General features: G+C 31.0%; 2 protein-coding genes across 7 annotated transcripts; one reads left to right on the top strand and one right to left on the bottom strand.

The window, feature by feature from the left end:
• Positions 1-15: 15 nt before the first annotated feature.
• On the bottom strand, positions 16-17,122 carry NTPase (ectonucleoside triphosphate diphosphohydrolase NTPase). Of its 3 annotated transcripts, none has more exons than XM_085198665.1 (11): positions 16,983-17,122; positions 15,194-15,317; positions 7,557-7,700; positions 5,901-5,989; positions 5,378-5,541; positions 5,050-5,141; positions 4,531-4,687; positions 4,050-4,199; positions 3,529-3,701; positions 3,018-3,181; positions 16-2,506 (listed from the first exon to the last, which is right to left on the bottom strand). In XM_085198665.1, the coding sequence occupies exons 1-11, from the start codon at positions 17,004-17,006 to the stop codon at positions 2,417-2,419; spliced, it is 1,371 nt and encodes a 456-aa protein (XP_085054791.1). In that variant the 5' UTR covers positions 17,007-17,122; the 3' UTR covers positions 16-2,416. The 3 variants fall into 3 exon arrangements, with proteins under 3 accessions (XP_085054791.1, XP_085054781.1, XP_085054801.1); XM_085198655.1 differs by lacking the exon at positions 16,983-17,122 and adding an exon at positions 15,861-16,072; XM_085198675.1 differs by lacking the exons at positions 15,194-15,317; positions 16,983-17,122 and adding an exon at positions 11,308-11,429.
• l(2)k10201 (zinc finger protein 511 lethal (2) k10201) lies at positions 16,627-21,108 on the top strand. 4 transcript variants are annotated; one of them, XM_085198709.1, is made up of 4 exons: positions 16,627-16,836; positions 19,259-19,399; positions 20,054-20,252; positions 20,708-21,108. In XM_085198709.1, the coding sequence occupies exons 2-4, from the start codon at positions 19,260-19,262 to the stop codon at positions 21,020-21,022; spliced, it is 654 nt and encodes a 217-aa protein (XP_085054835.1). In that variant the 5' UTR covers positions 16,627-16,836; position 19,259; the 3' UTR covers positions 21,023-21,108. The 4 variants fall into 4 exon arrangements, with proteins under 4 accessions (XP_085054835.1, XP_085054851.1, XP_085054843.1 ...); XM_085198725.1 differs by lacking the exon at positions 16,627-16,836 and adding an exon at positions 17,029-17,166; XM_085198717.1 differs by lacking the exon at positions 16,627-16,836 and adding an exon at positions 17,120-17,259.
• Positions 21,109-22,013: the final 905 nt, after the last annotated feature.

Below are 22,013 nucleotides of genomic sequence, written 5' to 3'. Positions count from 1 at the left end.
AAAACCAGCTACAGATATAATAAAACCCAACATTTATTAAATTTTGTACAATTTACTTTTTAACACCAATACACTAGATACTTTTTTTTATTTACTTTATTTTACTTACAAACGGTGCACAGAAAGCTTTGCAATTATTTATTTAAACGTTTCAAAAATTTAAGGTAAAAATGTAGAGTTTACGTATATTCGACACTTTATCATATATTTCTATTTTAACAATTGTATTCACATATCCGTCATCTTATATATTGATTAAATAATATATTTCATATTTATTGAAATTCTGCTTATAAAATTAATTTATTTCTTTATTTTTAAAAAAGATTTTCATTTATTAATTTTTTACATAATTATTTAGAACTGTCATAATTCTATACAGAATATCAATCGTTACGTCAATTTATCTATTAAAAGTTTTATTCGTTTTATAAAATCGATTTAGTATCGAATACGCATTTACCCCGATATAAAATAACAATGTAAATTTAAATATAAATAACTATATAAACGTGCTAATAATCTGTACGCAGTGAATACAACCTGTCCCTCTTAATAATAAATAATTAATACATAAACTAATTAAATATAAATATAGTTATAATATAATAAATTATAGAATAATATATACTCTTAAATATAAAAGAAGCATGTTAATATAGACATGAATTTAACATTACAATAAATTGAAATACATTTAAATTAAAATGGTGACGTACATACAGCGAAAAACCACAGCCACCCATACATGGCGGTGGCTAAGTTATTTTTTTGTAAGACTATGGATTTAAAATTTAGTTATTATTTTCATAATAATATATCATTTTTAGTTAACACCAAAGATCCCGGGTTCAATTTTCCCCCTTTTATATATGTTAATTTTCAGTGTATATTTACAAATTTCTTTGTGAACTTTAGTTAGCTGAAATATACAAAGTAAAAATAAATTGAAATGGAACTTTCTTTAGACTAATAATAAAAGTATTAATTAATAATATTAGTTTTCTTCTTTCATAGACAATAAAAATTAAGTAAAAAAAAGATAAAACTTGACAATTTTTTTAATAAATATTAGAATAATCATATTATTATAGTATAATGACATTATATAATAAAATAATAAATTTATCATTTTAATGTATTCAAGGCATATATTTGAAAATCATATAATTTTATTAAGCGTACAAATTGCTTATACATCACAATGGTTTAATATTTATTTAAAAATCTTTTTTCTTTATAAGCTTATACAAAATCGCATCAAAATTGGTGTAGTTACAACTATTTAGTGGTAAACGTATATAATATTTATAAACATTTGCCATATAATAAAATTAACTAAAGTTATTTTATTATATTGAGTTAATGTCATTAAAAAAAATGGATATAAAAAGAAAATTTAGTAAATTTATATCACAATATCATACGCAATATAAAATAAAAAATATGTAGTATTAATTTCCTTGTGTATGTATTTTAAAACTAAAAAAATAATTTGTTGTTTTAAAAAAATACACAACCAACAATAATCGTCATCTCACTATTATAAGAACAGAAAAAAAAAAGTTCTAAATCATGTATTAAATTATTTGGATGTAACGGAATAATTTAAATATTATTATATTTCATCAAACTTTATAATAGGTTAAAATAATAATATTTTTGCAAGTATTATAATTACTTATAAAAGGTCGTCGCGCAGCGGTACAAGCGTGCGACTGTAAACGCGTCACGTTGTGGGTTGGAATCCCACTTGGGGCAGTGAAATATTTAATATTTACATTTCCTCGTCCTGGTAAGGCCCCCGGGTTCCCTCTGCCTACTCTGCTATGCGCCAAGGCAGGTAAGGCATTGAATTTTATTGTATTTTGGAAGTCTTTAAATTATAAACAAATTTAAAAAGACTTCCAAAATACAATTATATTAGCATAAACACAACCATAGCACAGATTCAATAAAAAAAGATAGTCACACAATATACCCACCATACAATATAGTGTAAAGCTAATAGATCCGTTTAAATGAACTAATAGTTTTTATTTTATTTTATTAAATAGTTTTGAGCATTTGGATAATCGAGTGTATGAAAAAAATTGTAAAATTACTGGGCTTATGTCATAAAACAAAATATATACAATATACATAGTTTGAATTCAAATAGCCATATATAAATACATGTTGTCCAAAGAAAAAATATTATTACACCAAATGAAAATTACTAAAAATAAAAAATATAATTGTAATTGAATTAAAATAATATTATAATCATTGATAAAAACATACCGTCAACAAAAAAAATGAGCAAAAATAAACATAAAATTTTAACAAAAAATCATATCTACCTACTAATATCAATACATAATAATAATACCAATACATAATAAAAATAGATTAAACAATAAAAATAATCTTACGTCTAAGATTTTGCAGCTATTCTGTTCATAATGTTGGTGTATGCGAGTCCTAATGCCCATGAAACTTCATGACCATTCACCTTTTTGAATAACTGAAAAAAATATGCATATTTATACATATAATAAAAATATCACATTGCTGTCTGTACGCGGAAGATATATAAGAAAATCTATTATTGAGGGCATTTATCAATATATTAACCGATAATAAATATTCTTTAATTTTTTTGTCTGTGCGATTGTGCACATTAATTTAGAAAGAGCTAAACCAGCTTAAATGTAGTTTTCATTTTATTTTGGCGAAATTCCGTTAACATTTAGTTAGTTTTATTTAAAAGGGTTCATAAATAAAATTCGACAATGTTTCTACAAAATAAGTGTTTTATTGGATTGGCTGAAACTTTAGTTTTCAATTTATGGGTAATGTTTGTAAAATGATAATGTAATTCTATTTCATTTTGTTTCTTCACAGAAGAAAAAATAAAAACTAAGTAAGATTCTTCATAAATAGTAAAAACTAAGTAAGAAGAACATTAAAAGCTGTCAAAAAAATATGTTTAAAAAAAAACTAAATAAAAATAAAAAAGTAAACGAAAAACTTACCGAAATGGGTTCCCCATCTCGTATCTTATACACGTCTTGTAGCAACGTAACAACATATACGAGGTCTATACACGCCCACGGTTGTTCAACGTTCGAGGCCGAACACGCTTTTAGGGCACTAGAGCGGTACTGGGACACAGATACTGTGCCGCCTTTCATTACGTCTGCAATAAAAAAATATCCAATTATACGCGGTGTTGAGTTTCGCCATTCAACACGCAAAACAAAGTTTCCTCTAAACAAATATTCATCAAGAAACTTTTCCCTGTCTACTTTCTGGCCTGACAACACACCGCTATTAGTGCACGCACTCTGTGGGTATTAAACTCTAGTAGTGGTATCTGTCTGCCACACGCCAGACTATAGTATTAAATAACACACAAGTACTAATGGATTTGATAATAATCCAGTACAGACAGAGTACACTAAATAACTCCACTGCCTCGCCTCCTCGCGCTTCATGCTGTCCTGGTGGGTCGTCCACTAGTAATGAGGACACACAGGCGCTCACCTATGATGCCCGCGTCGGCCGCCACGTCGTAGAAGTAGCTCATGGCGGCGACGGCGGTGCGCGGGGGCGCGCCCGGCGCCCATCCCTGCGTGCGCGACACGTAGCGACGTGCTACCTCGTGGCAGCGTGAGTACACCGCCTCGCGCTTCATGCTGTCAGGACGGGGTGCTCCACTGAAAAACAAAACAGAAAAAATATTTATAAACACACCTACAAATATTGTATGAACAAGATAGATACAAAAAAAATATAGAAATATCGCTATAGTTCTCAATAAAAGTCAAAGGGTGTTATTAAACTTAGCTTCCCACTGGCAAAAATGATACATTTAATATTTTCATTTCTTCGTTTTGATAACGAGGCAAAGCGCGGAGTTCAGATCCGCCACTCAACATGCAACGCCATATTTCCACAAGAATTCGGCGAAAAGAAAAGGACGAAACCATCTCCATTAAGTATCTTAATGGGACCGTTCTCTACACTAGATTCCCCGGTTCCCTCTGCCAAAAACATAAACTTACCTAATTATATACTGTTTATTAGCATAAGTCCATTTCTCATTTTGCACGATGGGATCGACGCACACGGATTTGAACTCGTTAGTGTTGTTGTCGTTTGATTCGAGACGGAATATACCATGCCTGGCCGCTAGGAGACCTAGTTTCAGGTAACTGGAAAAAATAAAATATTGTTTTTTCATTACTTTTGCTTAAAAGTAATATTAGAAAAAAATTGATCCAACAATAAAAAAATTATAATACTCAAAAAATTATAATCAGTGGAAACCGTTACAGAATATCTTAGAATATGTTTTTTACTGTTAATTTTTAGCGATATTATAGTTACACATATTTTAAGTTACCTAAATATTGGAGTTTATCAGTCAAGAACCATTAACACTATAAAACTTCTAATTTATCCAAATATATATATATTTGTTTAGGAGGGATAGATTGACAAACACACATACAAATTAATTATATGTATATAAAAAACCCATACCTATGTGTAAACAAAGTAATATTATCACCACCGGCCGGCACCACGAAGCGATCAGAACTGGGATAAGACTGGATGTCGTTATCATTCAACTGATAAGTGATCTGTGTGGACCCCCCGCCTAGATCTAGGGCGGCCATTGTTTCACTGTTTATTAGATCTGAAATAAATTAAAATTAATTATTAATATTAAGTATTATTTATCAAATAGTTTTTTTATCCGATTCACGTTGTATCCTGCACACAGCGGGTAGGCAGAAGGAACCTAGTATTATGACACTCCGTTCCTCAATTTCCCAACAAATTCTGTTGAGCGGCGGAACTCAACGCCGACCTTTGCCTTGACACCAGAGCAAAGAAAATGGAAAAATAATTTTTAAATAAATATTCCATTTCCTTGAGTGAGTGCTCGTGCCTCGTAGGTTGAATAAATTACCTCAGCCTGGGTGGGGGGTGTTTGCGGGTGTGTGTGAAGCAGATTTTTTTTTAATTTTAAGTATTAAAACAAAAGAAAACACTTACTATGCAATAAGTTAACAGTGTACCAAATAAAGATTCCTTCGTCGGATCCGTCCATTATTTCAACACTATTCGCCCCTACATCGTAGCCCAATCTAAAAGTAAAAGATATATAAATTGTAGTGTATTGAAAAGGGGAATACATTAACTCGCTCTAGTAACGAGGCATAGCACGGTGTTGAGTTCAGCCATTCAACATACTAAGCGTGGATAAGTGCTTTATTAAAAAAAGGAGTGTCTTAACACTAGGTTCTCTGGTTCTCTCTGCCTATCCTGCTACAGCGTAAAACTGAACACAATACAATAAACAAATAATAAATAATAAACTTACTTAGAAATAGCCTTATCCACTTCATCGATAAGTTGCAACGCCTTCTCCTTGGGCAGAAGCCTGAGGCCGGCGGTCGCTCTCACTATGAGAGGCGTGTCATGTTTCTTGTCTATCGGAAGCTTTGCTTCGGCCCGTTTCACCAATTGCACTATTGTGTCTGCCCCCTGTAATATAGCAAAAAATATATTTTTTTAATGCTATCCCAGATTTTTTTAAAAAATATGACGTTCAAAATTAAAGAAAAAAAATTACGTTTTGAAGATTCCTAAAAAGTAAATAATTTTTAAATTGTATATTTTTCTATTAATATAAAAAGAGTGAATCGTTTTTGCAAATCAATAGTAGCAAGACTAGTGACCGATCGAAATTCCAGCCAGTTTCGGCCAAAATCGTAGTTTCGGCCATAGTTTTGGTTTCGGCCAAAAAACGGCCGAACCTGATACAGCGTGAAGCTGAAAAAAAATAGCTTATAGCTACTTTTAATAAGTGCATTATTAAAATGAGCTTTTTTGTAGTAACGTACCTTTTCAGGATCGTCCACATATGAAGATAGTCCAGGCTTCGACTCTTCCCAATATTCATCTTCTAAATCCAAACTAACTTGACTGAATACTAAGAAAATTAAAAACTATAAGTATAACATTTTAGGATGTAGATATAAAATTATTCTAGTATAGAAAATATTATTTAAACAAACACCAATTTTTAAAAAAAAAAAATTCAAGATCATAGTGACGAGTTTCTCTGTTATTTTTTTTATTTCGTTATTCAACCTACGTATTATTCGTATTCGTATATTTTATTTCATATATAAAAACTTTAAGTATATTGTGGATTCAGCTGCATGTATAATAAATACAATATGCAAACAAAAAAAAAGAATTTGGTACAATATTTCATCATTTCCTTTAAATTCGACGAAAATCATGTCATATTTACATAATACAATTTCCTTCTTTAAATTGTTTTAATTCTGTTATACTATACAGTGTGTATGTATTTGGTAAAAAGTGTGATAACCCACATTCTATTCACTTAAAAATACTGATAAAAATTTGCAATATAGGCAAGCAACGACGGTTACGTATAATAACAAAAATCCCAAACAAAAAACGCAAAACAATTATTAATTAATGTAGATAAGTAAAAACGTGTATTTTACTCTAACTTTGGCAAAATGTTCGTTTCTAGTTATAGATTATACAGGCTGTACTCGAATCTAAGGTAGTCTACGGGTGGGGGACCTCAATATCTAACCATTTCACCCCCTAGATGGGAGTGAATGTTTTTTTTGTTAAGCGTTTTAAGCGGTTCACCTGACATTTGAGAATTTAATTGCGTCTTGAAGAAAATTTGCAAATACAGCCAAACGATTGGGTCTGCGTTCGCATTTTTTTTTCTCAATATAGGTCAACACTAGATCTTTTGTATCATATGATAATTTAAAACTGTCGATTTCCAAATCTTGGAAATAACATCGAAACAAAAACTGAAGTATTTAAATAAGTTAAATTTTCTCGAAAACTTTCAAGAGCTATAGCAAAATTATTAATTTTAATTTTTATATACCGTTTTTAACGCTTTCCGAATAAACTTTTCAGTGATTTTACTTTACATGTATTTGTAGTTCAAATAGACAGTACCAATTTACTCTTGAAATATTTTTTCTACAACCTGCAAAACTTAATATAACATTCTGTATATACAGGAATCATTTACATTAATCGTTAATATGTTACAGGAAATTTATATGAGTAATTTAAAATCAGTGTTTTTCGAATTAATTATTTAAAATAGTTTCAGTATTTTTATAATCTTAGGAGATAATTAGCACTTAGGTGCTAATTATCTTTATTAACACAGTTTAAACTACCACAAAAAAGCTAAATCTTTTAATATTAACAATAAAAATTAAATTACTTCTGTTTATTTAGTTAAGAAAGAAAAAAGAGGTACAAGGGTGCATCTGACTGTATTCGAAATGTTTGTGGGTTCGATTCCCATTCGGAAGAACGATTATTATTATTCTTTTCTTTAAAACAAGACTTTATATCACCACGCAACGCGCAATGTCTGAAATTCAGGCCGAAAGTGGAGAATTTAGTGTTTTGATACTAGATTCTCTCTTCCTACAATACTTTAACAAAACGCGAAGCTGAAAAACTAACAAATGCCCCACCTGTAAACGGTACCCTAAATTTATAGGCCAGGACCCTCGTCCCGGAGGAACCGGCGTCAATGACCACCGCGTGGTGGTACACACTCTCGTAGCCCAGACTCTTCGCGAGACCATCGAACCACTGTGTCTGGCCCGCGAACATACCTGGAAAGAAAATATCATAAAAAAATAAATTAAAGAAAACAAAAAAAATAAATACAATAAATGGCCCATTTATTTTGAAAGTGGTGTAAGTCCATTTTCTTTTGTGTCGAGAAAATTAAAGGTTAGTATATTTGTTGATTTAAAAATATTGGCAAATCATATGAGGCCTGGCATTGTTTCTATTGTCTTATCAACATTTAATTTGTTTATATAAATTTGTTTTTGGCTAATTAGACTACGATAACACATATTTATGTGCTGCAAATGGACTTACACCACTTTCAAAATTAGGCAATTGTAAAAATTGTTTAATTTCAATTTTGAAAAATCAAATATCGCTTTAAATATACTTCTTTTTAATATAATTTTGTTTACAAATACGCATAACAACACATAAAATTTAATTTTAGACAGCAATTACATTGTCATTACAAGAATTTATATATTCTCTGCATGTGGTAGTGTTTCAAAATATGCATGATGCACCGGAGGTATATAGGATAGTAGGTGCTTCATGTCTTTATATTTTTCGTACGTAATAGGTCTGGCATTTTGGCTTTTTCCACGTAATATCACACGTAATCCTATAAATATTATAAGTCTGAAACTTTGTAAGTTTTTTTATTTGGGTATAGGTATCGCCAAAAGTACGTAATAAATTGGTTTCAAATTTAATACAGAACTAGAGTATGAATTGGAATAGTATATACATAGGCTACATTTTATTTAAAAATTAAACTCCTAAATAATATAAAATTTGAAAAATCGTACTAAGATTGCGGATTTTTCTGCAAAAAGATAGCGCTACTGTTGTTTTTGTTGTTTTTTTAATTCGCCAAAATACGGGCAAAGATACGGAGTCATACAGCCTTGTCGTATTTATTTTCTTCTCACAGGTTATGCGCTGTACATTTCCTAATACATTTCTCAAATTTTTTAATATCTATCTTTTAACTTACGAGTTACGAGTGGAAACACGGATGGGAAACAATGCAAATCTTCCACAGGTGAAACCGCGGGACACAGCTAGTATAAAATAAATGAAAAATAACAAAACACAGATCGGCATCCATCTGATATACCTCTGTCAATTGGACTTACACCACTTTCATAATCAATGATTATGCAATTTCATTTACCGACCGATTTTGAGTTGTACAAAACATGGGATTTTTTTGAGAAATTAAACATGGACTAGTTATAAATAAAAAAATGACATTAAATTAAGCATGAATAACGTGATAGCTAATTTTTTCTCAAAAATGGACTTACACCACTTTTAAAATAAACGGTCCAAATAGTAAAGTACATATAATAATAGTAATAAACATTTAAACTTGACACCAAAATACAAATGTAACAGAAGTTCTTTTAGTCAAAGGGGGGAACGGGAACCTAGTGTTAAAGCATTCCGTTTCTATTCAGACACTTCCGTTCGCCCACTTTCTGCCGAATTTTGTAGGCATTGCGTGTTGAGTGGCGGAACTCTACGCCGCACGTAACAATAATAAAAAATCTATATATATAAAATCGAAAGGTCACTCACTCATCACGAAATCTCAGAAACTACATGTGCTAGGAATCTCAAATTTTGCATAGGAGTTACTTATAGGACGTAGGTGCTCACTAAGACGGGAATTTGCAATATTCGACTTCTAAGGGGTTGTTTTTGGGGTCGAAAGTTTGTATGAAACTTCGTTACTACAAATGCTAGGAGTATCAAATTTTGCATAGACGTCACTAGGACGTAGTCATGGAGACAGAAATTAATAATCACATAGTTCACGCGGGTGAAACCGCGAGCGGGCCGCTAGTATTAATATAAAATTAAACGAATGTCCAAAATTAATAGTAATAGGTCGAACAAGAAGGTAGACTCTGGCAAACAATGGCCTAATGCCAGAAAAAAGAAGCATCTCACAAATAATCAATAATCAACATTTATGAGATTGCAAGTAAAAGTACATTTGTATATAAAAAAAATGCAAATTAAAAAACTGCTACTACTTTCTAAATGAACCGGTTTTTAATTTATTTCAGTAAATGAAATATTTCAGATTAATTTAATTAAGTAACATAATAAGTACTTATAAGGTTTTATAAAGTAGCTTCCAATTTAAATTATGTAACCTGGTCATAGTACAATCTATTCTTTTTTTTGGGTTCCGAAAATTTTAGGAAACCCTCGCTAAGCTGTACTTCTCAAGGAACCTGCATACTGAATGACAGCTTTCTATGCTCCGTAGTTACAGCATGTTATCTTTCAGTCAGTCAGTCACCATAATTTTTTATGTACTTAAAAAATTTACGAAACCTTCTGGTATATTTTTGTCAGAAATATCCTGCACATGGCAGAGTAGGTAGTGGGAACCTAGTGTTAACACTCTCCGGTCCCACTAATATATTGACTAAAATGCTGAGTGGCTTAACTCAACGCCGCTTAGAAATATTAAATTTTAACATTTTATGATGTAACTGTTCTAGTGTGTTATATAAAGTTAAACCAAATTAAAATAAATAACTGATAACATATTAAGATATACACACTATCACGATAGTCTTGAGTGACCTCAAATTAGGTACTTAACTAAACTAATATTATAAAAAATAAAGTGTTTTTTATGGCTAAACCCGCTAATCTCAGGAAGTACTGATTCTAAGTAAAAAAGAATGTTTTGTTGGATATTTATCGAGGAACTCTATATTAGGTCGTATTATTTGATTCTTAGGTTTTTTTTGACTACGCGGGTGAAGCCGCAGGTTACAGCTAGTTCTTGTATAAAACGAATTACATCATTTTCACTCATTCTTGTGAATATAACATTTCTCAATCATTTGATTTTAAAGTGATCTATCATCGAATTGTCTACGGACGGATGGAAAACAAACAAAACATACAAACAAAAAATATTTTATAGTTGTTTACACATTTCGATTAAAATGACAAATGCACTTTAAAAATAATAATAAACGCGACGGTTGTAGGTTCCATTTCCATTCGGAAAAATGGGGAATGAAAGCATCAAAATGAGAAGGTGTCTTTATAGTAGGTTCCCCGGTTCCCTCTGCCTATGCCTCCCTGCTTCTGCTATGTGTGAGATACAGCGTGAAGTTGAAAGAAAAAGAAAAATACATTTGCAATATAAATTAGTACATTAGAATTATTTACGTTACAATAAGTCAAATCGAAGCATCTTAACACTTCTTTCTACCTATAATGCTATATAAACAATATGAATAATTCTATAAAAAAATATGTGCACAATTATATAGGTTTAGAATTCTATATTTTCATATATAAACCTCTAATAAGTCAATAAATAATAGTACCAAAAAATATATTTCTTCGATACCAAATAAAAAGAAATATCCAACACTAATTAATTAATATAAAAAAATCATACAAATCTACAAATGTAATAAAAATTAACATAATAAAACTAACGAAATTCAAGCGTAAAGATAACACACATATCACAAGCAACATATACAATGATAACACCAACAAGTTCCTCATTAAAATTTAAAGACATAAAAAGAAACTGATATCCGGAATCGAACTGGCGACTACCTGCTGTCTTAAACTTTAAAGAAAATAACGAAATACCTGTTATTAATAATGGCAGTGTTGTCACCATTGTAATATTTGACATTATGAAAGAAATTCGTCTCGACGCCAGAGAGAACAGTGTTTGACTGCGTTCTATAGGCACGTATTGATTGTACGACGGCGTGTACTTTCGTAATACATACAAGTTGTGGAAAGAGACAAAATATGTATACTTAATAATATATTTTTTGCTGGTTTTTTTGCAATCTTTTGTAAAAAATATATATTTTTAGAGGAAACCTAATTAATTCCGCCGAATTTTGGAAGTATTCTGTGTTGAGTCGCGGATCTCGACGCCAAGCCTTTGCAAGCTAGAGCAAAGAAATGAAAATGTTAATAAATAATAATCCATTCTCCCGAGTGGGGATCGAACCCACAACCTGTTGCGTTACTAATTTAACACTTAATACTAATCTCAGCCCGCAGATTCGTTTGAGTGAATTGAAAAACGAGAATTCTCGGTTTTCCCGTTCTCTGAGCAATTTCGGGGAATCCTCTCGACACAAAACTCTTCTATATATACTGCATTACAGTGTTCAACACCGCGTAGTTTCGGCTGTACGTTGTTTATGTTACGTAGCATGGAAAAGTATATTCCCAACAAGTCAATGGACGTTATAATTCGAAAAAAAAAACTTGTATCTCCTTCAGTAACTCGACAACGAATTTAACCTCAATCTCAATCTTCCGCAATTTACTAAGAATTAAGATATAACTTCTAAACATCACTCTGTTCTATATATTTAATGAAATCATAACACAATTGGGAAGTCTCTGAACGTACTATAGATACGCGGTAGTATTGGGTTCAATTTCCATACAATATTTAAAATCCGCAACAATATTTAGAATGTGCACACACTCACTTGTGTGTACATTGTTTTAAAGAATTGTTTGTTATCTATATATATAAAAGGACTTGTCCTCACTGACTGAGGTAAGACGCACGCACAGCCGTAACCGCTGTGCGTAGAAACGTGAAATTTGGACAGATGTTCACTTTCGTAATCTGGACATCCACTAAGAAGGGATTTTGAAAAATTTTAACCCTAAAGGGGTAAAATAGAAGTTGAAAGTTTGTATGGAAAAAAATTTAAATCGGCACCGATTTTTATAAAATTTGAAATTTATATTTTTAAAAGTATTTAATTGAACACGTATTTCATCGTTTCCTAGAATTCTCCCCCTAAGGGTACAAATAAGGGGTTGACAGTTAGTATGGAAAAATCTTTAAATGGCCACCGACATTTTTAAAATTTGAAATTTAGACTCTTAAAAATATTTCATTGAACACATGTTTCGTGCTTTATGTTAATTCTCCCCCTTAGGGTGCAAATAAGGGGTTGAAAGTTTGTATGGAAAAATCTTTAAATAGCCACTGACTTTTATAAAATCTGAAATTTAGACTCTTAAGACTATTTTATTGATCACATGTTTCATGGCTTATTAGAATTCACCCAAACCCAACATTCATTTTAAAGGTGCAAATAAGCATGCGAAGCTGCGCGCGTCCGCTAGTCTTCTATATATATAAAAGGACTTGTCCTCACTGACTGAGGTAAGACGCACGCACAGCCGTAACCGCTGTGCGTAGAAACGTTAAATTTGGACAAAAGTTTACTTTCGTAATCTGGACATCCACTAAGAAGGGATTTTGAAAAATTTTAACTCTAAAGGGGTGAAATAGGGGTTCAAAGTTTGTATGGAAAAAAAATTAAATCGGCACCGATTTTTATAAAATTTGAAATTTAGATTTTTGAAAGTATTTAATTGAACACGTATTTCATCGTTTTCTAGAATTCTTCCCCTAAGGGTGCAAATAAGGGGTTGAAAGTTTGTATGGAAAAATCTTTAAATCGCAACTGATTTTTATAAAATTTGAAATTTAGACTCTTAAAAATATTTCATTGAACACATGTTTCGTGGGTTGTTAGAATTCTCTCCTAAATACGCAAGCGAAGCTGCGCGCGTCCGCTAGTAACTAATAACCATCAACTGTAAAAGATCCGTAACTAATTTAAAATTTATATGCAAGATCAGCTTATTTGTTTAACGGCAAGGTTTCATAATAATATCTTATTTTATTACGAGGACAGTCTTGGCGTAGGTGCACTTGCGCGCAGGGGCACAAGTGTGCGACTGGTTTTAGGTTCGATCCACTTGAGGAAATGAAATATTTATTTAAATGTATATTTTCATTTCTTCGCTCGTGTGTCGGGGCAAAGCGCGGCGTTGAGTTCCGCCACTCAACACGCAATACCTCCAAAATTCAAAATGTGGAACAGAGTATCTTAACACTAGCTTACCCTACTATATGTGGCATACAATGTGATGTTAAAAAAACAAAAATAACATAGTTCTATTAAAAGAGACTAATTTTATCTCAATCAATATGAGAAGTATTGTATTTTTATCTTTGATGTCAGGGTTACTAAGAATTGCGACTACACTAAGAGAGATCTGGCAAAACTAACTAAAATAACCTTACTATGTATTTTTTACATAACACCTCGAATATATGACTGGTAGGCAGAGGGAACTTTGTGTCAAATCACTAAGCTCTCCACTTCTGCCAAATTTCGATTTATTTCATGTTGGATGGTGAAACCCATGCTTTATTATACAAGCAACGGGAAACATCAGGTTCAATATTATTTTAAAGATGTAATTCAGTAATTGCATAAAGGTAATTTCTATCCAGTTTCATGCTGTATCACGAATATATATAGGTACAGGCAACCTTAAATCATAGTGTAAAGACACTTCTGTTCTCACAAGTAAATGCATGAATTGAAGGACATTGACTGACTGAATTTAGGAAGCATTGTAGAAATAAAAATATTAAATATTTCATTCGCCTGTCGCATTTGTAGTCATACTACTACATACTTATTAATTTTATATGACATAAAAATATAGATACAACTACACTTGTTGATCATTTTGGAGACACTGTATACTTAATTTAGACAGTCCAAGAAAAGAAAAATATTCATATAAAAGTTTTCCTCCAAATGAGAATCAAACCTACATCCATCACATGTACAGCACAGATATGATATTTAATTTTTTTTTACAATACAATATAGAAGTTGTGATTTATGAAACTTAAGAGTAATATCTTCTTCAATGAGAATTTAAACTCAAGGCTGAATAATAAATACAATCTTTACATATGAATAGAAACACTAAAACCAATAGCAAATTTAATAAAGTATAGTACAAATTTCAAGAACTAGTAGTTTTTCAGTTATTATTTTAAGGTGAACCAACTACATTTTCACAATGTTTACATTTAAACAATTCGCTTGATCACAATTACATTATTTAATAAAACACAATATGGTTAAAAGAATTACTGTTTTATGAACATTGTTTATCTATTCCTATGACAAACAGGAAGGGGTGGCAAATATATGTTTATATGTATATAGTTTTATGACTAATATTATTATACAAAATAAATTTTAAATATAAAATAATCATTGCTATATGAAAAGTTCTGTATAAAAGTTACACTTAGTTTTACCAAAACTGTCATCCCCACATGTAGGAAGGCTGTCACGTGTGCTTGATTATAAACACAACAAATGTGGGTTTGATATCATCTCACTCTAGTAACAAAACAGGTGGGTTGAGTTTTTCACCACAAACATGAGAAATGATGTGAAAATTGGGGGTATTTGGGGAACAGAGTGACACAGTTAACATGAGCTACCCTCTGCCTATTTTGCTATATGTAGAAAACATCATGAAGCTAATAAAAGTAATGATTGAATACACAACCATTGTCTTTGTAAAATGATCATGTCCCACTACTAAAGCAGTGCACTACAGTATTTTATAAAATAATAATATCAATAATAAAAATGTTTAAACTCACCCAAAAAGTATGTAACACATAATGCTAGGACAAGAAGGAAAATAAATACTTTCTTCAATCTTCTTGGTTGCTTTAAGGATCTACTCCTTATGTTGATATGTGACGTTGAGGTATCATCTTTTAACTGGAAAAAAAATATCACATATAAAAAACCTATACTAATGACAGTAATGTCATAGTTTTTGTGTAGGATATTCCATTTACTAAAAAAGGCAATAGGCAAATTATTTTTATTTATTATATAATGTTTAATCGTTTTGTAGTAACCCACTGTCTCTGGTGTCAGAGTTGCAACCTGCACTTAGAAAGTGACTGAACATATATGATGTTATACACAATTCTTAGTTAGTTCCAAGTAACAAAGGATGACTATACTGCATTTAAAACCTATTAATTATAAGTTTAGCAGCATAAATAAGCTTTAAATTTATTCATATTTAACCTCCAACCAATCCAAAATCTGGATAATTTGTATTTATTTCATTTCGGGGAATGACTGTGTTAACACTTGGTTCCCTCTGCCTACCCTGCTGCGTGCGGGATACAGCGTGAAGCTGATAAAAATATATCATTATGATTGAATAATAAAGATAAACAAAATATATATATTAAAAAAAAATTAAAACTAATTCAGACTGAATTTGATAACATATTTATATTTACGTACCTCTAAATACCTGTAGGTACCGAATTTTCCCATATCGGGTTAAAATGTACATCACAACCTTAACAATTATTATAAATAAAATTTGTGCTTTATTATATTGAACATGTTTAACAAATTAATTAATAAATATATTTTTATTAATAATGGAAAAAACAAACGTAAACGTGACAGGTTGGAGTTGGACACTCAAAAAACTATTGATGACATAGTGATGTCTCCGAAATATATTTGTAATCGTCGTGTTCGATAGTATCGACAATATAATCGACAAATTGTAAACCATTAACATACACCATCAAATGAAAAATATCCTATTCGGTAACCTTTGAAGTCTTAATAAACTAAAAACACTTTATAATTTGTTAATATGGTTATCATTCTACGTATTATAAACAAAGATTAGATTCATATTCATATCATCATTGATAAAATATTATATTATGTCATTTCATAATATAAAAATATTATATTATGTCGTTGCACAGTAATTACTCAAAAAGGGTTTTTTTATGATTTTATGGTATACTTATGTTTGATTTTTTTTATAAGTAATATATAGTATTAAATTATACTTATTTAAAGTCACATGGTTATATATAATGTAAAAAAAAATATTAAAAATAGTTTCTACAAATGATTGCATATCGTGATTAAAATGTCGCTACATTAATAAAAATATCGAGATCAATAAGTCGAATCACGACTGCCATTGACTTGTTCAAGCACTACATGACGTCTAACGTCAAATTTGCAAATGTCTAATAATTTGTTTATGAAAAATTTAAATCTAAAAAAATTACCTCCATTTAATGTGTACAAATATCAATAAAGCTACTTTTCTTATTCTATTACAGCATTGATAACTGAATAAATGTATAGTATATTTTAATATTTTACAAGCAGTGTCATTACAATTATATCAGTTCAAATACATTCGATAGAATCTTAATATGAAAAAAATAATTAAATCTTAAAGGTAAGCAAAGATTTATGTAAAAGTATTATAATCTATGAATGATTTTGTTTTATACGAAATGGTGTAACATTTTGTTTAGGTATGCAATTAGTGACAATTGATGTGAAGGTTATATTAAAAATAAATACATGTGATCGAAAAGTTACCTTTCTTTGCCGTACACCGGTCATGTCGATCTAATCTGAATTAGATATATTTAAAACATTCAATTTAAAAGTACAAAACTAGCAAACTGAGCACTTAACAGAATATTAATTAAACGTATATAACTTGTCAAAACAAACGAAAACTTCCAGAAACGTTTATATCACTCAATTACTAAACTTAAAAGTGAGTATCTTATAAAAACACGCTTTTTATTTAATTAAAATATTTGTCTCTTTAAACAAAAAGGCACAGACAACTCCACTCAACCAATAGCACGTAAGTACGAGTACGAGATAACGTATTTATTATTACGTTCAACTTCCAACTTGATATATACGTAACGTAATTACTGTAACTATATATTATAGACATAGAGATGTCAGGTATTATCGTGCAGGAGTATAAAAATATTATATTTGATGTGATGTGATGAACAATATCGATATCGATTTTTATATTTATTAATATAAAATGTAATTTGTTTGAATTAATTGTGTGAAAAAATTAAAGCAACTCCACTATTTTACCGCGATCATATATAAAAATTACTTAGATTGATTAAAGTATACATGCGAAATGTACAAAATGCTTTTCAAATTTCTAGTGAACTATTCCCAATACATAACACTAGCGACATAGCGCGTTTTCGCCCGCTTAAACTTATATGATTATATTTTTACATTGTAGCTCATGTGCTGTTCTAATATATATTATAATAATGTTTTAAATCCATTCACTCATTTTTACGTGAAAGTGGAATAAACATCAATTAATTCAAAATATTAGTAACTAATTGAAGCGAGAAGCTAATTTTTTTAATTAAAAAAATAATTTCAAGAAATTTATCCAATTTCTAATAAATAGTAACAGCACATCACTATCGTATCGTAACGTACATTAGTGACCTTGACCAGACGCGCGAAAGATAATGTCTGAAGAGACAACGTAATTTATTATTTGATCAAATTTCAATAAATAATGATACCATTACTACTGTGTATTACATCAATTTTAACATAATTATAATTTATTACAATAGTCTGTTAAAACAGAATTATAATATTTCGATATAAAACGTCCATTGTTCATTGTTCTATTTTATTTATACGACAATACTAAGGTATTATTTAATATTTTATCTAAATATTTAGTATTTATGTTTTATTTTATACTTTAAGTATATGAAAGTTTTTCGTGAAAAATACCTCTGAAACGTCATTATCAATATATCAGGGATTACGATCCCTAAGTAGTAATTTCTTTATTTATGTTTACATATAATAATTTAAAATATACCTATTATTTTTATTATTTAATTCAATACTTTATTAAAATATTAATGGGGATTCAGGTCGTGGATTCAATTCCTATTTAAGGAAATGAAATATTTAATATTTTCATTTCTTCTCTGGTGTCGAGGCAAAGCGCGACGTTGAGTTTCGCCACTCGAATTCGTCGGAAAATAGAGAACGGAAATCATAATGGAAACGGAGTATCTTAACACTAGGTTCCCTCTGTCTACCCTGCTATCTAAAAAGGCCATACTTTATGAATATTTATATCTAAAACTAAATAAATAATATATGTACATATTATTACACAGGATACTAACTTGACTACGTAAGTACGTACTATCGGTTTAATGTTAAGACTTGTATATGCATTGAAAAAATAATTTATATTTTTTTGTATATAACATTAGCTCACAAGGTATTTTATATTTACATACCTACCTAGTATTTTCCTTAAAAACATTTAAAATATATTTTTTGCAATGTAAATTACTTATTTTGATCTCGTAGTTCTTAAAATCATTAATTTACATAATTTTCAAGGTTTTCAATGATAAAATCTTTGCCGCACGTAAAATGCAGGTTGATCTATTCCATTTAAAATCATTGTTTTTTTTAAGTGAATTAAAATTTATTTTGAAGGCGTCGTGTCTCAGGGGCACAAGAGTGCGACTGTAAATGCAACGGTTGTGAGTTGGACTTCTACTTGGGGGAATGAAATATTTAATCCTTTTATTTCTTCGTTTTGGTAACGAGGTAAAGCACGGCGTTAAGTTCCGCCATTGAACACACAATGTCTAAAGAAGGCGAAAAATTACACAGAAGTGTCTTAATGTCACAAAGTGTCTCAGTTGTGTAATGTGCGGGAATCGGCGTGAAGTTAAAAAATATTTTAATGAATCCAGTGAACATATAAAATATAAAAAGCTAGAGAGTGAGTGAGATAACAATTTTTTATCTAAAAAAATATACATTTTTTGCAGAATGGATATGAACGCTAATTTGCTGTATAAGCTGAAGGTATACGGCGTTGGGCGAAGGAAACTCGATGATGATATGTTCAAAGAGAAACCTCCACGTCTGGGCATATACGATGCTGATGAAGAACAGTTCTATCATGCTAAGTAAGTTTGAGAAACTTGAAAATTGTACATTATACAATTGAAAATTGTACGTAACGCAAAACGGAGTGTCTCAACATTCGGCGCTCTCTCTTTCTCTGCTCACCATGCTATATGAGGATAAAAACAAAAAACAGCATAGAGCTGTTCGAATCATTAAGGACCCAGTAAGCTGTGAAAGGCTTGACACTTTGGCTCTGCGTAGAGACGTCTCCTCGCTGTGCGTTCTCTATCGCATTTATCATGGTGAGTGTTCTGAAGAACTGTTTGACCTGTTACCTGCCGCCGAATTTTCTAACCGCACAGCACGTCACAAACTTAAATATCATCCACACCATATGGATATGTGGCACTCCACTACTGTGCGGTTTCGTAGAAATTTCCTTCCACACGCCACCGAACTGTGAAATGGCCTACCCGCGGCAGTGTTTCCAGCTCGGTACGATATGGGTACCTTCAAAAAGCGCGTCTATCTCCACCTCAAAGGCCGGCAACGCCCCTGTAGCTCCTCTGGTGCTGCACGGGATCGTGGGCGGCGGTGATCACCACCAGGTGACCCGAACGCTCGTTTGCCTTGTCCTTTTTCCATAAAAAAAAAAAAAACTACATCCATCATAATTCTGAACTAATTTTTCTTTATATCTTAAATTTTTTCAGTGTCCAAACAGCGTGCACTGTACCCGGATGTCATTTCATAGCAAATTCCATATTAAACTTTGAGAACCACTATAATTCTTCGCATAGATTTGCCTGTAGTCAATGCAAGAAATGCCTACCTTCGCCACATCTCTTGGACTTGCATTTGCAGGAGAAACACGATTCCTTCTTTGCTGTGTTAGCTTCTAAACGACCTTCTGTAAGTATGAGGAAATTAATAAATACGCATATTTTATAAGTAGGAAGCATATTTTATAAGTAAGGGGAACCTGAAAACTTACGGTAAAGAACTACGGTAGTTTGTTCCGCATGGAACGTTTCTCATTTGGGGGAATGTAATATTAAATATTTCATTCCCCTGAAGGAGAATTTAACCCACAACAGACGCGCATATGTTTTCAATTTAGTTTTATATATTGTAATGTGTAAGAAAATTCCGTTATTAGATGACTTAAATATATAGAAGCTTGAACAGTATTCAAATGGCTCTATTTTATATACAGCTGCATTGTTTTCATACAAAAAGTCAATTTTTGAAAATACGTAATATTGTTCTATCTAAGTATTCTTTAAAATAACTAAAGATATTTAAGATACATACCTATTATACATATAGTATATCAGAGTAAAATAAAACTACCTTACATCTTTCAGTATTCCTGTTATATAGAAGAATGTAAAGAAAAATTCATGAACGCCGAAGAAAGATTGGACCACTGTGTCAAAATACACAAATTGCCCAAAGATTTCAGATTTGATCAAAAACCTAAACAAAAAAATAAGAAAAAGAATTCATCTCAAGCTATGGATGTAGATGAAGAAAAAAAAGTTGTGGACAAAGAAAAAACGTTTTGTTTCGCCAATAGCAAGCAAAAAGGTTTCAAAAAATTCACAAATGATCAAAGAACATCTAAAGGGTCAGTTGATGTAGATGGAATTATGTCGGATATAAGGGAAAGCCTACCATAATAATATTTTTAATAAATTGTCAAGAATAAATTTAAGTTAAAAACTTAATTTAGGTATTATTACAATAATTAAATGATTATCTCAAAGTGCATTATTTATTTTAATTACCTAAAATTAATATATTTCCAATAATAATAATTAATATTTCTTATAAAATAATTAAATCTTTCTTTTTTTATTTTGAAATAAACGAGAAATTGTTTATGTTAAATACATACTTCTGCGTCTTTCTTATCAAGCTTCTCTCAATATGGCATGGTCGACAGAGAGGACTTAACGAAAAAATTTCATTAACTTAACTTTTCACTTGTTTAGACATCTAATGCCACCATTTCATAGATAAATCATTATATTAATTTTTGAAAAAGGATAATCTAATTTGAACCCATTCAAATTGTGACTGCGTCATGATAGCGTCATTGTCGTCAGTTTCTAAAATTAAGCCAAAACACGGTGCTGAGGTTCACCACTTTTCAACAGCAGACATTCAACATTCAGAGTCTTAACACTAAGTTTCCACCGTCTACTTTGTTAATTATGGATTGGATGGATGGATTGGATATGGATATGGACTCTGTAGGGGATGTCGCGAAGTCGTCGTCCGTCTTTTCTCCAATGCGCGGACGGGACGCCGGCATCCTCACTGCAGCCACACAGTGCTTGCAAGTGTTTCAGGTACAGACTACTCTCTTCTCTACCCACACGGTGTCGCTGTAAAAGCCAGTAGGGCATAACAGCATTAACTTCCAAGTTCAATAAAAATCATCAATCATCACAAACCATCAAGTTCGCTCGATCAATGATGGGAAAAGGGATGTTTATTTTTGTCAATTTTGCTCTCTTTTCTCTATTGAATTGTGTGAGCAGACCCTAAGTACTAAGTGAAGAAAAGACATAACATACGAAAACACTCATATAGAAATCTTTTCTTCTATGAGATAGCAAAACAGTAATTGATTCGATTATATGTTAATTTCTGAAACCTGCTGTC

This window comes from Heliconius melpomene, chromosome 2 (assembly GCF_056956725.1).
Source record: "Heliconius melpomene rosina isolate 202511_hmr_F chromosome 2, ASM5695672v1, whole genome shotgun sequence".
Lineage (NCBI taxonomy): Eukaryota > Metazoa > Arthropoda > Insecta > Lepidoptera > Nymphalidae > Heliconius > Heliconius melpomene.
Note: the sequence above shows the minus strand (reverse complement) of the source record. Positions and strands in the feature narration are given on the sequence as shown.